The sequence below is a fragment of the Oncorhynchus mykiss genome, chromosome 9, assembly GCF_057628025.1.
Source record: "Oncorhynchus mykiss isolate SJ-2025 chromosome 9, ASM5762802v1, whole genome shotgun sequence".
NCBI lineage: Eukaryota > Metazoa > Chordata > Actinopteri > Salmoniformes > Salmonidae > Oncorhynchus > Oncorhynchus mykiss.
In genome coordinates, this window is record NC_143030.1 from 49,605,383 (window position 1) to 49,619,285 (window position 13,903).

Consider the following 13,903-nt stretch of genomic DNA (forward strand, 5'->3'; position numbering starts at 1 on the left):
ATGGAACAAATGGAACACATTTCTAGTGGCAAATGTGTTCAATTATAGCCATGGTATGATAATCAAGTCAGGGCTCTATGCGTTCTCTGGAAAATAATGCAACTCAGTGGAAGGTCAGTTCCACTACGCTGGCCCGTCATGGAACACATCTTCCACATCGTTCATTATTTCCCATAGAATGCATAGCCCCTCAATGATTATCCCTTATGTATTCGGAGAAAAGATGATTGATGGAGAAATAAGATTTTATTTGTTGAGTTATATGAAAACCGTTATGTCAGGAACTCTCCTGTAGTCACATAGTGGTTTATTGAGAAGCACATGCAATGAGCAGTGTATGTTTGTTTTTCTCCGTCGAGCGCCTGTGTGGATTTTTCCTGTTTTTCACAGAGTTAAATAACTGTCGGATGGTTGCCATTCACACACTCTCTCTCCCCCTCCCTCCATCCACAGTGTGAAGGAGAGGACCTCCATCGGTACGGGTCTGGTGGGCTGTGTGCGCATGCTGGACGTCAACAACCTGGTGTACAACCTGCAGGAGAAGAGTGGCAACGTGCTGTACGGCACCGGCGTGGGCGAGTGCGGCAACAATCCGTGCCAGCCTAACCCTTGCAAGAATGGCGCCCCATGCCAGGTCAAGGAGGCCGAGATGTTCCACTGCAAGTGCATCAACGGCTACTCCGGTGAGCCAAACATCTTTCTAACAACGGACCTCCAGTTCACCTATATATCTGGGATCAAATAGGATTTGTTTTCTTTGAAATACTTTGGCTGCTCTTGATTGAGCTTGCCGGCGGACGAAATGGAACCAATGACAACGGATTAGTCCCCAAAGTGCAATCCTCGCCCATCTTGCTTGCACTCCGGTCAGGCTCAAACAAACGCTCAAAAGTATACGAAAGCAAGCCAATACTATTTCAACCCGTCTCTAGGGAATTCCCTGCAGCCAGGTTTTAGCTATCACGTCTTGTATAAGACTTTTAGGTGTGATGCAGTACAGAAACATTAAAGACTATAACCAAATCCCCTCGCCTGGACTTAGCCCCCTCTCGCCTCTTTTAGAGTGGTCACAGTCTGCTAGGTCTAAGCTAAGTGTTGTTAAATGGAACTAGCCACCCTCCAGGCCTAGTGAAGCATGGCCCCTATAGCATTTAAATTATGCTGCTGCTCTCTGCCTCCAGCAGCACACTCCACACACACAGACTAGGAACCAGTTTGAGAGGAGAAATACGGGAGCTTTGTGGCTTAATGATTAGCCTATTTATGAACTTGGTAATGCTAAGACTGGGTATGTATGCAAAGAGGGAGAGACGAGAGGTAGAGAGGATGTGTGTGAGAGGGAGAGTAACAGAGATGGGGGAGATGGAAATGGATAGAGATAGTGAAATAGATGGCTATGGGAGAGAGCCTTTCTTCAGAACTCAGTGGGAGGGGTTCATTACAGCATTCTCCTCGCCTCAGGCGGCTCTGGCTATGGAAATAATGATGGCTGAATTGGGATGTGTCCTGGCTAGTGTAGGGCAAAGCCATTTCAGCCATCCGGGAGCCATTCAAGCTACCTCTCCCACATCCAGGAACTAAGGCTCCGTAAGCATAGCAGAAAGGCAGCAAAGGGTGCTTGGGTCTTTCCTTAATCTGCACATTTAATATTTCTAAATCCTATTAGAAAATGACCTCTTTTACTGAGGAAATCCATCATCATCCTCTTCTCACATGGAATGGAGGCAAAATGGTCTGAAAAGATTGGGTTGTATTTATTAGGGCATACCATAGTAAAGCGTTTCATAATGGGAAATGAAAAAGAGTGTTTCTTATTGGATAAGTTCAGGTAGTTTCAGTCCATTTCTTCACGTTGGTGCCTAATGAATACAACCCTGGTTTTTATAAAAGAAGGTGGTTTGAGTTCTAACTTGAGCTTGGATTTTTTTCTGGTGATGGCGAACTCCAGGTCCGACGTGCGCCGACACCCACAACCCGTGCGAGCCCAACAGATGCCACCCCTTGTCCCAGTGCCAGGTGCAGCCGGAGGGAGGGTACAAGTGCGAGTGTCCCATGGGTCGCGAGGGACACCACTGCGAGAAAGGTACTGCCACCATCTTTAAAATAAGTATAACCTAGCGTGTGTGCGAGTATGAGTGTATCTGATTTTACATTTGAATGTCATATCAGCCCTACTTGAAAATGTTTCTCTCTCTCCGTGTCGTGACGCTCCATCTCTCCATCCTGCATCCTGAGGGATATCAAATGCAGAGAGAGATGGGCCACCGCCTCCAGCGTCTCCGGTGCACCGAGGAGCATCGCAATTGGCCAGACGGGCGGTTAGCGCAGTCGTTTCGGTTGTTTGCGAGCCTTACCATAGCCCTTCTCCGTCTCTCTCCCGCTCACATGTGTTGTGTTGAAATGCGTTCGCCTCTACTTAGCTCCACTGGGATGCGGGTTGAAGCGCAGGGCCACAGCTTGGGAGGAGATCCTAACACACCGGAGCTCCGTTTGAAGTTTAGCATTAGCCCTTTCAGCGATTATGTTTGCAACCGTTTTTTTTGCTCTCTTTTTCCCCCCACCACATCCACCAAATTCTCATGGATGTTGTCAGAATATAAAAGACTGAATGAAGGTTGGTGTTCAAAAGTGAAGTCTATTTATTCGTTCTTAAGACACACAGGCATAGACACATACGCGCAGTCTCGCTCATACATTCACACACACGTACACAAAGACACACACTCCTAGCCCCACTGGGTTACAAGTCCCAGTTAGCAGGTGATTAAAATAAATTGGGGGGAACTGAAAATCACTGAGGGGAAGAGCGTCTTACGCGCTGAGGGCTTCGATGAAATCAATGAGATGACTAATGGCATCAATTCTCTGCCTGTGGTGATTAATGAAGAAGTCACTCAGCCTGAGTGTCTGGCCAACACAGGTTTTGGATCAGATAAGAAGCCCTCTTTCAGCGGCTTATGTTAAGGGCTGTGCTGAGAACAGTTAAAGGGATACTTCGAGATTTTAGGCAATGAGGCCCGTTATCTACTTCCCCAAAGTTGGATGAACTCGTGGATACCATGTTTATGTCTCTGTCTCCAGTATGAAGGAAGTTAGAGGTAGCATGCTAGTAGATACCCATAGACTTCCAACCATTGCTCTAATGCTAGTTAGCGAAACTACCTCCAACTTTCTTCGTACTGGACACAGACATAAAAAACGTATCCTTTAAAGAAAGGATCCCTCAGATCAGATATGAAAAAATAATGATTAAGTGGCGAATGCTTTAAAGGCTGTACTGGGAACATTTAAAGACAGGTGGTGTGGCCAACCAAGCGAAGCCCTGGGTAGACATCGATGTATTGATAAGTATAAGAGTGCCACTCCCTAGTATTTGTCTGCAGACCACCATTCAACCACACAGAGCTGCTGTCCTGGAACTCCATGTGATATTTTCTGTTCAAACCGTCTGTCGGTCTACTTTCCTTACCTTCCTTTACCTTGTCACTCACTAATCATCCTTCCTTCTTTTTTTTTCTTTTTTTTTTTAAAACGAAAGAATGTGATTGTTTCATATGATTGTGTCTTGCTTTTCGTGTATTGTGTAGTTGATGAGTGTGCTTGTTGTTTGTTGATGTGTTAATGCAGGGCTGATCTGCGAAAGAGACCGGGGTCTCACCATTAATAATGGTTCAATAAAATACAACAGGGATCTGATGTCACACACTTATCTGAGTACCTGGACATTCTCTTGTGACGAAGCCTATGTAGTGTGTGTGTGTGCATGCCTTTTGTACGTGTGTGTGTGTGTAGCTCAAGGAACTGAAATCCTCTCCCCCTACACTCTGTAAACTGGCTGAGTTCCAAGGTAGCTCTTTCCTTTCCTTATTATGACAGCCGGTTTGACAGTTTGTCTGCAGCGGTGCCCCTATTCTCCTCTCCTCTGTGAGCGTTGTTAGTCGTCTCCTGCGCAATAGCTAATTAGCTTTCTCATCTCCGTCTGCCTCCCTTCCCCACCCTGACTCAGCGAGCTAATCCTGCCTAATTACCAATGAAAAGAGCCTTGCAGCCCCAAACTGTGTGTCGCACACAGTCTGGGTGGATGAAGACTAGGCAATCCTTGTTATCTAAAACGGACCCCCTGGGTGGGTAACACCGAGTTCACCCAATGTCCCCCTGACTTGATGCATAAGCCATATTATTGCCGTACACATGCATAGTGCTGTCGTAAGGATGACATAATGCCTGTTGTAATGCATTCCGTTTTTTTTTTAAAATGTTTCAGTGTCGGAGAAGAAAGGGGCCTACATGCCGTTCTTTAGCGGAGACTCTTACCTGGAGCTGAAGGGATTGCACACCTACGGTCACGATCTCCAGTAAGTCAAACACTCTTTTCACTACACAGACTCTACGAATTACACACAAACGACAGCATGTTTCCACATGATCTACCGGAGTTGGTACTGAGGAGCTGTGAATTGATGTAATTGCAGATAGATACTTTAAGCTGTGCCTTGGGCAGAACAGTCCTATGGTGGATAGAGTAGAATATAATTAAGTGGAATGAATCGTCCTCCAGAGAAACAGAATTCTATAGAAATATAAAGTACTTCATTACATTTTGTATGTTGTCGTCTATGGTGGGAATCCTTGCCAGTCTTGTGTAGGTCACACAAAGGAACACACAAGCACAGTTACAGTCACATAGAGGACATACAGTGTCTTGAGAAGGTATTCACACCCCTTGACCTTTTACACATTTAATAAAATAACGGTAGCGAGGCTATATACTCTGTTCTGGCACAGAGTCAATGTGCGGGGGCAGTGGTTAGTTGAGGTAATATGTATAGTTGAAGTTGGACGTTTACATACACCTTAGCCAAGTACATTTAAACTCAGTTTTTCACAATTCCTGACATTTAATTCCAGTAAAAAATCCCCGTTTTAGGTCAGTTAGGATCAACACTTTATTTTAAGAATGTGAAATGTCAGAATAATAGTAGAGAGAATGATTTATTTCAGCTTTTATTTCTTTCATCAAATTCCCAGTGGGTCAGAAGTTTACAAACACTCAATTAGTATTTGGTAGCGTTGGCTTTAAATTGTTTAACTTCGGTCAAACGTTTCGGGCCTTCCACAAGCTTCCCACAATAAGTTGGGTGAATTTTGGCCCATTCCTCTTGACAGAGCTGGTGTAAATGAGTCAGGTTTGTAGGCCTCCTTGCTTGCACATGCTTTTTCAGTTCTGCTAAAACATTTTCTATGGGATTGAGGTCAGGGCTTTGTGATGGCCATTCCAATACCTTGACATTGTTGTCCTTAAGCCATTTTGTTCTTCAGCTTGCAAGCCCCTCCCCATAACGAGGGTCATTATGACCAAACAGTTCTATTTTTGTTTCATCAGACCAGAGGACATTTCTCCAAGAAGTACGATGTTTGTCCCCATGTGCAGTTGCAAACCATATTCTGGCTTTTTTATGGCGGTTTTGGAGCAGTGGCTTCTTCCTTGCTGAGCGGCCTTTCAGGTTATGTCGATATAGGACTCGTTTTACTGTGGATATAGATACTTTTGAACCTGTTTCCTCCAGCATCTTCACAAGGTCCTTTGCTGTTGTTCTGGGATTGAGTTGCACTTTTCGCACCAAAGTATGTTCATCTCTAGGAGACAGAACGAGTCTCCTTCCTGAGTGGTATGATGGCTGTGTGGTCCCATGGTGTTTATACTTGCGTACTATTCTTTGTACAGATGAACGTGGTACTTTCAGGTATTTGGAAATTGCTCCCAAAGATGAACCAGACTTGTGGAGGTCTACAATTGTTTTTTGAGGTCTTGGCTGATTTTTTTTTATTTTCCCATGATGTCAAGCAAAGAGGCACTGAGTTTGAAGGTAGGCCTTGAAATACATCCACAGGTACACCTCCAATTGACTCAAATTATGTCAATTAGCCTATCAGAAGCTTCTAAAGCCATGACATCATTTTTTTGAATTTTCCAAGCTGTTTAAAGGCACAGTCAACTTAGCGTATGTACATTTCTGACCCACTGGAATTGTGATACAGTGAAATAATCTGTCTCGTCAACAATTGTTGGAAAAATGACTTGTGTCATGCACAAAGTAGATGTCCTAACCGACTTGCCAAAACTATAGTTTGTAACAAGAAATTTGTGGAGTGGTTGACAAACAAGTTTTAATGACGCCAACCTAACTGTATGTAAACCTCCGACTTCAACTGGACATGTAGGTAGAAGTTAAGTGACTATGCATGGATAATAAACAGAGAGTAGCAGCAGCGTCAAAATGAGGGGTGGGGACAATGCAAATAGTCCGGGTAGCTATTTGATTAACTGTTCAAGAGTCTTATGGCTTGGGGGTAGAAGCTGTTAAGAAGCCTTTTTGTCCTAGACTTGGCGCTCCGATACCGCTTGCCGTGCGGTAGCAGAGAGAACAGTCTATGACTAGGGTGGCTGGAGTCCATGGCAATAAGTTCAGGAGTAAAAAATGGCTTAACAAGTCACACAATAAGATGAATGGACTCACTCTTTGTGCAATAATAGTGTTTAATATGATTTTTGAAGGATTACCTCGTCTCTATACCACACACATAGACTTATCTGAGGTCCCTCAGTCGAGCAGTGAATTTCAAACACAGATTCAACCACAAAGACCAGGGTGGTTTCCCAATGCCTCGCAAGAAGGGCACCTGGTAGATGGGTAAAAAAAAGCAGGCACTGAATATCCCTTTGAGCATGGTGAAGTTATTAATTACACTTTGGATGATGTATCAATACATCCAGTCACTACAAAGATACAGGCGTCCTTCTTAACTCAGTTGACATAAAGGAAGGAAATGGTGTCTTTAAAACAGTTACAGAGTTTTAAATGGCTGTAATAGGAGAAAACTGAGGATGGTTCAACAACATTGTAGTTTCTCCGTAATACTTACCTGATTAACAGAGGGAAAAGAAGGAAGACTGTACAGAATACAAATATTCCAAAACATACATCCTCTTTGCAACAAAGTACTAAAGTAAAACTGCAAAAAAAACAAATTTGTCCAGAATACAAAGTGTTATGTTTTTATGGCAAATCCAATACAACACATTACTAAGTACCACTCTCCATATTTTCAATAATAGTGGTGGCTGCATCATGTTATGAGTATGCTTGTAATCGTTAAGGACTGGGGAGTTTTTCAGGATATAAAAGAAACGGAATGGAACTAAGCACAGGCAAAATCCTAGAAGAAAACCTGGTTCAGTCTGCTTTCCGCCAGACACTGGGAGATTAATTCACCTTTCAGCAGGAAAATAACCTAAAACACAAGACCAAATCTACACTGGAGTTGCTTATAAAGAGCACAGTGAATGTTCCTGAGTAGCCGAGTTACAGTTTTGCCTGAAGTCTGCTTGAAAATCTGTCAAGAATTGAAAATGGTTGTCTAGCAATGATCAACAACCAATTTGACAGCACAAATACTTAAATAATAATAGGCAAATATTGTACAATCTAGGATGTGTAAAGCTCTTAGACTTACCACGAAAGACTCACAGGTGTAATCGATGCCAAAGCTGATTCTAACATGTAGTGACTCGGGCGTGAATACTTATGGAAATTAGATTTTTCGGCATTTGCAGAAATTTCTAAAAACAAGTTTTCACTTTGTCATTATGGGGTATTCTGTGTAGATGGGTAAGATTATTATACTTTTTTTTACAATCCGTTTTGAATTCAAGCTGTAACACAATAAAATGTGGAAGAAGAAGAAGGGGTGTGAATACTTTCTGAAGGCACGGTCGTGTCACATTATGAAAAGGTCAGATAGACAGACAGAACAACTGAAAGACAGACAAGCACCGTAGACCAGTGGCTAATACCAAGTCTGGCCTCCGTTCAGTGCCGGTATTTGCTTTCCATTTGTCTTTTGCCTGGCGTTTGTTTACTCGTGATGTTTGTGTTTTGTCTTTGCCTGGTTGTTTACCATTGTTGTTTGTGTTTTGTCTGCAGCCAAAAGGTCAGCATGACAGTGGTGCTCATGGCCAATGACTCCAACGGCATGATCTTCTACAGCGGCCAGAAGACGGACGGCAAAGGTGACTTCATCTCCCTCTCCCTCAACGACGGCATCCTGGAGTTCCGCTATGACCTGGGCAAGGGCCCCGCTGTCATCAGGTGGGCACCGCACTCGAACCCCATAGTGACTCTAGTCTAGAACCCCACAGTGATTTTACTCTAGAACCCCATAGTGACTCTCATCTAGAATCCCATAGTACTCAACTTTAAAATTGCATAGCGACTAATCTAGAGCCCCATGGTTACTCTAGTTTAGAACCCCATAGTGACTCTCATCTAGAATCCCATAGTACTCAACTTTAAAATTGCATAGCGACTAATCTAGAGCCCCATGGTTACTCTAGTTTAGAACCCCATAGTGACTCTCATCTAGAATCCCATAGTACTCAACTTTAAAATTGCATAGCGACTAATCTAGAGCCCCATGGTTACTCTAGTTTAGAACCCCATAGTGACTCTCATCTAGAATCCCATAGTACTCAACTTTAAAATTGCATAGCGACTAATCTAGAGCCCCATGGTTACTCTAGTTTAGAACCCCATAGTGACTCTCATCTAGAATCCCATAGTACTCAACTTTAAAATTGCATAGCGACTAATCTAGAGCCCCATGGTTACTCTAGTTTAGAACCCCATAGTGACTCTCATCTAGAATCCCATAGTACTCAACTTTAAAATTGCATAGCGACTAATCTAGAGCCCCATGGTTACTCTAGTTTAGAACCCCATAGTGACTCTCATCTAGAATCCCATAGTACTCAACTTTAAAATTGCATAGCGACTAATCTAGAGCCCCATGGTTACTCTAGTTTAGAACCCCATAGTGACTCTCATCTAGAATCCCATAGTACTCAACTTTAAAATTGCATAGCGACTAATCTAGAGCCCCATGGTTACTCTAGTTTAGAACCCCATAGTGACTCTCATCTAGAATCCCATAGTACTCAACTTTAAAATTGCATAGCGACTAATCTAGAGCCCCATGGTTACTCTAGTTTAGAACCCCATAGTGACTCTCATCTAGAATCCCATAGTACTCAACTTTAAAATTGCATAGCGACTAATCTAGAGCCCCATGGTTACTCTAGTTTAGAACCCCATAGTGACTCTCATCTAGAATCCCATAGTACTCAACTTTAAAATTGCATAGCGACTAATCTAGAGCCCCATGGTTACTCTAGTTTAGAACCCCATAGTGACTCTCATCTAGAATCCCATAGTACTCAACTTTAAAATTGCATAGCGACTAATCTAGAGCCCCATGGTTACTCTAGTTTAGAACCCCATAGTGACTCTCATCTAGAATCCCATAGTACTCAACTTTAAAATTGCATAGCGACTAATCTAGAGCCCCATGGTTACTCTAGTTTAGAACCCCATAGTGACTAGTAAAGAAACCAGCTGCAACTCTAGTCCAGAACCCTATAATGACTTTTGAACCCCATACTGACTGTAGAACATAGTCTGGACTCCTTGTTAGCCGGGTTATTTTGGTCTCTTTTGATTTTAGATTGTACTTGTGTGTGTTGTTTTGAGACGTCCCTAACCTCTTGACTCGTTTGTGTGTGTTCCTCTCATGCAGGAGTAAAGATAAGATCAAGATGGGCGTGTGGAACACAGTGAACCTGGAGCGGGCCAATCGAAAGGGAGAGATTAACATCAACGGAAAGGACCCAGTCAGAGGAGAGTCGCCGGTGAGACGGACAGAGAGAGTTAGCATGCTAGGCTTATCAGACGTCTTTATGATTAGCCTAGCTATTAGCATGCAAGGCAAACCGGCTATGAGTATGCTATCATACAAGGCAATATGCAGCCTTTGCTTGTGCTTAGCCTGCGCTACTGGGGAGGATGGGCCCGTCCGTGGTAATGGCTGGAGTGGAATTAGTGGAATGGTATCAAATACATCAAACACATGGAAACCATTCCACTGTTTGATGCCATTCCATTTGCTCCATTGCAGCCATTTTTATGAGCCATCCTCCCCTCGGCAGCCTCCTGTGATATGCCCTTATCAAAGGATGCGTTCAACTTAATGCACTGTATACTCCCAGAGTTCACTGTTGATGATACACCAGAGCTGACTCGGCAAAAACATTTCCCTAGTTGAGGACGGGCATACACACTACCGGGGTTGTGTGTGAAAACACATTCCACTGTCTTCTGACAGCTCGTCGAGGTGAGAAATAGTTTGCTCGAGACGTAGAGGGCACGTTTGACAGGTTGTCTCTTATCTGGAAATGACTCCTCCCTTTTTTAAAAAAATCCTTTTTATCTGCCAAATTCGACTCTGCTGAAATGTCTAAACAGTAGTACAATCTTGTTCCTATTTGTTCCATTCACGAAACATAACCTCTATGGCCCGAGTGGTATACACCCGTTAGTATGACTTAACTGATACCTTTGAGCTCCGAGTGAAGCAAAGACCTTCAATAGCGTTCTTTGGAGATGCTGTATATAGATGGGAAAGACGGAGAAAATAAATAATGATACCCAAGCAATAAACCAGATACATGGGCCTAAGTGAGAGAAATCTAATAGCTGGATGTGTCCGCAAGTCATCCAATTATATTAAACAGTGTAATTTGTGATTAGAAACATGTACACCCGCACGCATGTCAACTCCAAAGACGCCTCATGCAAGATGCTCTGCTGTCTCCTTTTCGCTCTTCTTTTTTTCTTCCTGTTCTTTGTATGGTAATTATGTTTCACTCCAGCAACATGGGCAGAAAATCATATTAAAAGAGTAGAACAGGGAGAAGGGAAAAGAGAGAGGGGGGGGGTGAGCGAAGGTTGGTGATGGAGGAGCTCAATGCGAAGAGGCTCCATGCAGGATTTTGCTGGCAGCTAATTCTCTCCTACTCCTGCGTTTACAATGACGAGGGGAGCCAGGGTGTCCCGCTGCACTCGGAGAGCGTCTTTGATATAGATATCTTACGAAAAGTAATTATACCTGGGATGGTAGTTTCAGTATTGCAGGATATCTTTCAACAGAACATTTTTGCATGCTTTCTCACACAAACAGAAAAAACACTGTCTGCAGTGGCTTATGGTGGATCTGAATTCTGTCTGAGCCACAGTGGTTCTAGATCCAGCTGCAACTTCCTTATTAAGGTCAATTTCTCTTTTTCATTTATTTTGCGTGGCAGCCTTCTGACCTTCGGGCTTCACAGTTTGTGTTGTGTGGTTTTATGTTGGTTCGATGTGTGTGTGTGTTGCATGACTCTCCGCACACCGACATCCGTTGTTCGCTCTCTCTTCTGATAACCTTTTTTCCCTCCTTTTCTCTTACTGTGTGCTGTCTGGAAACTAAGAAATCACGGAAGGTAATAAGTCCCATCCACCTTAGACATATTTCATTCCTCCCCTTTCAGCTTCAATTTCATTTCTCCACTTCTCATTCCCATGCGCCACCATATGACAGTTATTAGACGATAGAACTGACAGGGGGAAAGGGTCTGTATTTAGTGCTACCATTTCATACACAGTACTGAAGTAGAGACATTTGTTAAAGAACTCGGTTTGGCTTTCACCTCAGTCCATCTGCTGCGTAGGCGGAGGGAGGGAGGAGGGGAGTCGGTTATCTTTCTGACCGCCATTGTTCCTCGCAACAATGAAACGTGTTCATTAGTCTCTCGTGGGCGGGGATTTCTCTCCTGCGCCGTGTAGCAGCCGAGAGCGAGAAGAGGAGCGAGAATAAAGTAAAGAGAGAGTGGGGTGCCAAGCCAAGCCGGGCTGTTCTTTTGTCATGTACTTTCTTTTGTGAAAGAGAAACAAAACTCTCCATATCATAAAGTCACTCACTCACTCACTCGTTCACTCATAACCGCACACGACAGCTCTGACAACGTCCATTCTATTACACTGGCCTGTTAGCAGCGTCCAATTCACTCCTATTCAGAATCCAATATGACCATTCAAATGGATAGAAACCATGTTTATTATATATTATTATAAAACTCATTATTAATGGATTGGATTTATATATCCATTTTTAAAATGCTTCAAGTTGTTTACATTATAACGGGGAGAATCGCATGTCAACTTTAATCCTGAATCAAAATAGAGTTGATCCCAACTGTTACTCTTCACTTGTGCATCCCCTTTAGCTAGTGTTAGGGATTATAGGAAAACGGGCCCATTTCGGCACTTTGTTATCCCGGAGGCAGCCACAGGTGACCCACTCGACTGGGCTGGAGGTCTTGGCCCGGGTCTTCCTTTCTGTCAGAGCTCACTCCAGGCGCACCACACAGCAAAGCCCCACTGGCCTATACCTTCCACCCTCCAGCTCCCATCTCAAATAAAAGCAGGACCCCATGCCAGCTCTCTTCACACATAACCCATGTTTACTTGGCCACTTTCATTATTTTTCCACCAATTACCTCGGCTTTTCCCTCTGGCAATTACTGCCCTACATAAACATAAAGATCCGTAATTCCTCCCTAAGAGTGGGCCTGTACTTCCTGCGCAGAAGGAATACTGTCGTAATTGGAGGCAGCTCTCCTGCACCTTTCTGGATGGAGCAAGGGCCTGATTTCATGATCGTCTGCTGCACAAATGAACGGCCAATTAAAGGCTGCGGCTCGCTCGGTGCCGGAAAGGTCGCCGGTATAATCAGCCATTCATTAGAGAGACTTTCATTTAAAAAAAACTTTCCATGCCGTCTCTCCAGCCGCACCAGGCGACTCTCTTTGTAGCCCTTTTCTTGTGTTTTGTACTAGATAACGAATAATTGACTGTTCGGAGAGTGGCGCATAAATCAATTATGTTTCGTAATATATCAAGTTTATTGATGTGGAAAAGGAAGTAGTCTAGTTATAGCGAATTGCCCTGCACTATATCAAGGCTGTTTAATTCCGGTCCTGGAGGGCCGAATCACTTCTGGTTTTAGTTTCTACCTGGTAGTTAATTGCACTGACCTGCCTGGTGTCCCATGTCTGAGTCATTCCCTGATTAGGAGGAGAGGATGAAAACAAGAAGTGCACTTTATAGCCTTGCACTATGTAGATAGATATATCTTTAAAAGGAGACATCTTTTTCACTGTTATTAGTCTCGTGCTATGGCTAAACAAAAATTAACAAAAAACTGAAAACGGGTCTCATTTGTGTTGGTCAGGTGTCTTTCTAGTCCCTGTTCACAGGAGGTTGGTGGCACCTTAATTGGGGAGGACGGGCACGTGGCAATGGCTGGAGCAGAATAGGTGGAAAGGTATCAACAACATCAAACACATGTGTTTGATATCATTCCATTCGCTCCGTTCCAGCCATTACTATGAGCCGTCCTCCCCTCAGCAGCCTCCATTGTACCTGCTATAGGTTTCTAGTGCCTATTATTAGAGTTTTGGTCTCTGGTATGGTTCTAGAAGATTTCTAGACCCTGTTATATAGGGTTCTAACCCATTGTCTCTCTCCAGAACCAACACACCGCTCTCAACCTGAAGGAGTCTCTGTTTGTGGGTGGTGCTCCTGATTTCAGCCGGCTAGCAAGGGCCGCCTCGCTCAAAGATGGCTTCAAGGGGACCATTCAGAAGGTGGGTGTCCTGTCCCCACACACAATCCTCAGCAGATATGTTTAGCCACACACACTGTTCAGAAGGTTTGGCAAAGGTTTCTATCAGTTCTGTAAATGATCAACAACTATCGATTACATTTTTGAAAATGTAAAATAGGTATTTGACATCATTTAACTGTGACACAATTTTGATTCTACCTTATACATACATGGATAGCTATATTTGAACACAATTTAGTGATGGACAAGAACATCAGCTGCCTACACTTGATGGCAGACCTTTACAGTGACCATTGTAAGGTCAAAGGTCAGCTAGTTTATCAGTGCTGACGGTGGCTGCTTT

At 43.6% G+C, this 13,903-nt stretch overlaps 1 protein-coding gene across 11 annotated transcripts in view; it reads left to right on the forward strand.

The window, feature by feature from the left end:
• agrn (agrin) overlaps positions 1-13,903 on the forward strand; it is a 269,273-nt gene that overhangs the window by 242,993 nt on the left and 12,377 nt on the right. For all 11 annotated transcript variants that reach the window (XM_090184407.1, XM_036988114.2, XM_090184408.1 and 8 more), the window contains 6 exons: positions 454-683; positions 1,949-2,083; positions 4,265-4,355; positions 7,986-8,150; positions 9,634-9,745; positions 13,463-13,579. In XM_090184407.1, the coding sequence (XP_090040533.1) occupies positions 454-683; positions 1,949-2,083; positions 4,265-4,355; positions 7,986-8,150; positions 9,634-9,745; positions 13,463-13,579 (850 nt within the window). The remainder of the gene's footprint in view (positions 1-453; positions 684-1,948; positions 2,084-4,264; positions 4,356-7,985; positions 8,151-9,633; positions 9,746-13,462; positions 13,580-13,903) is intronic.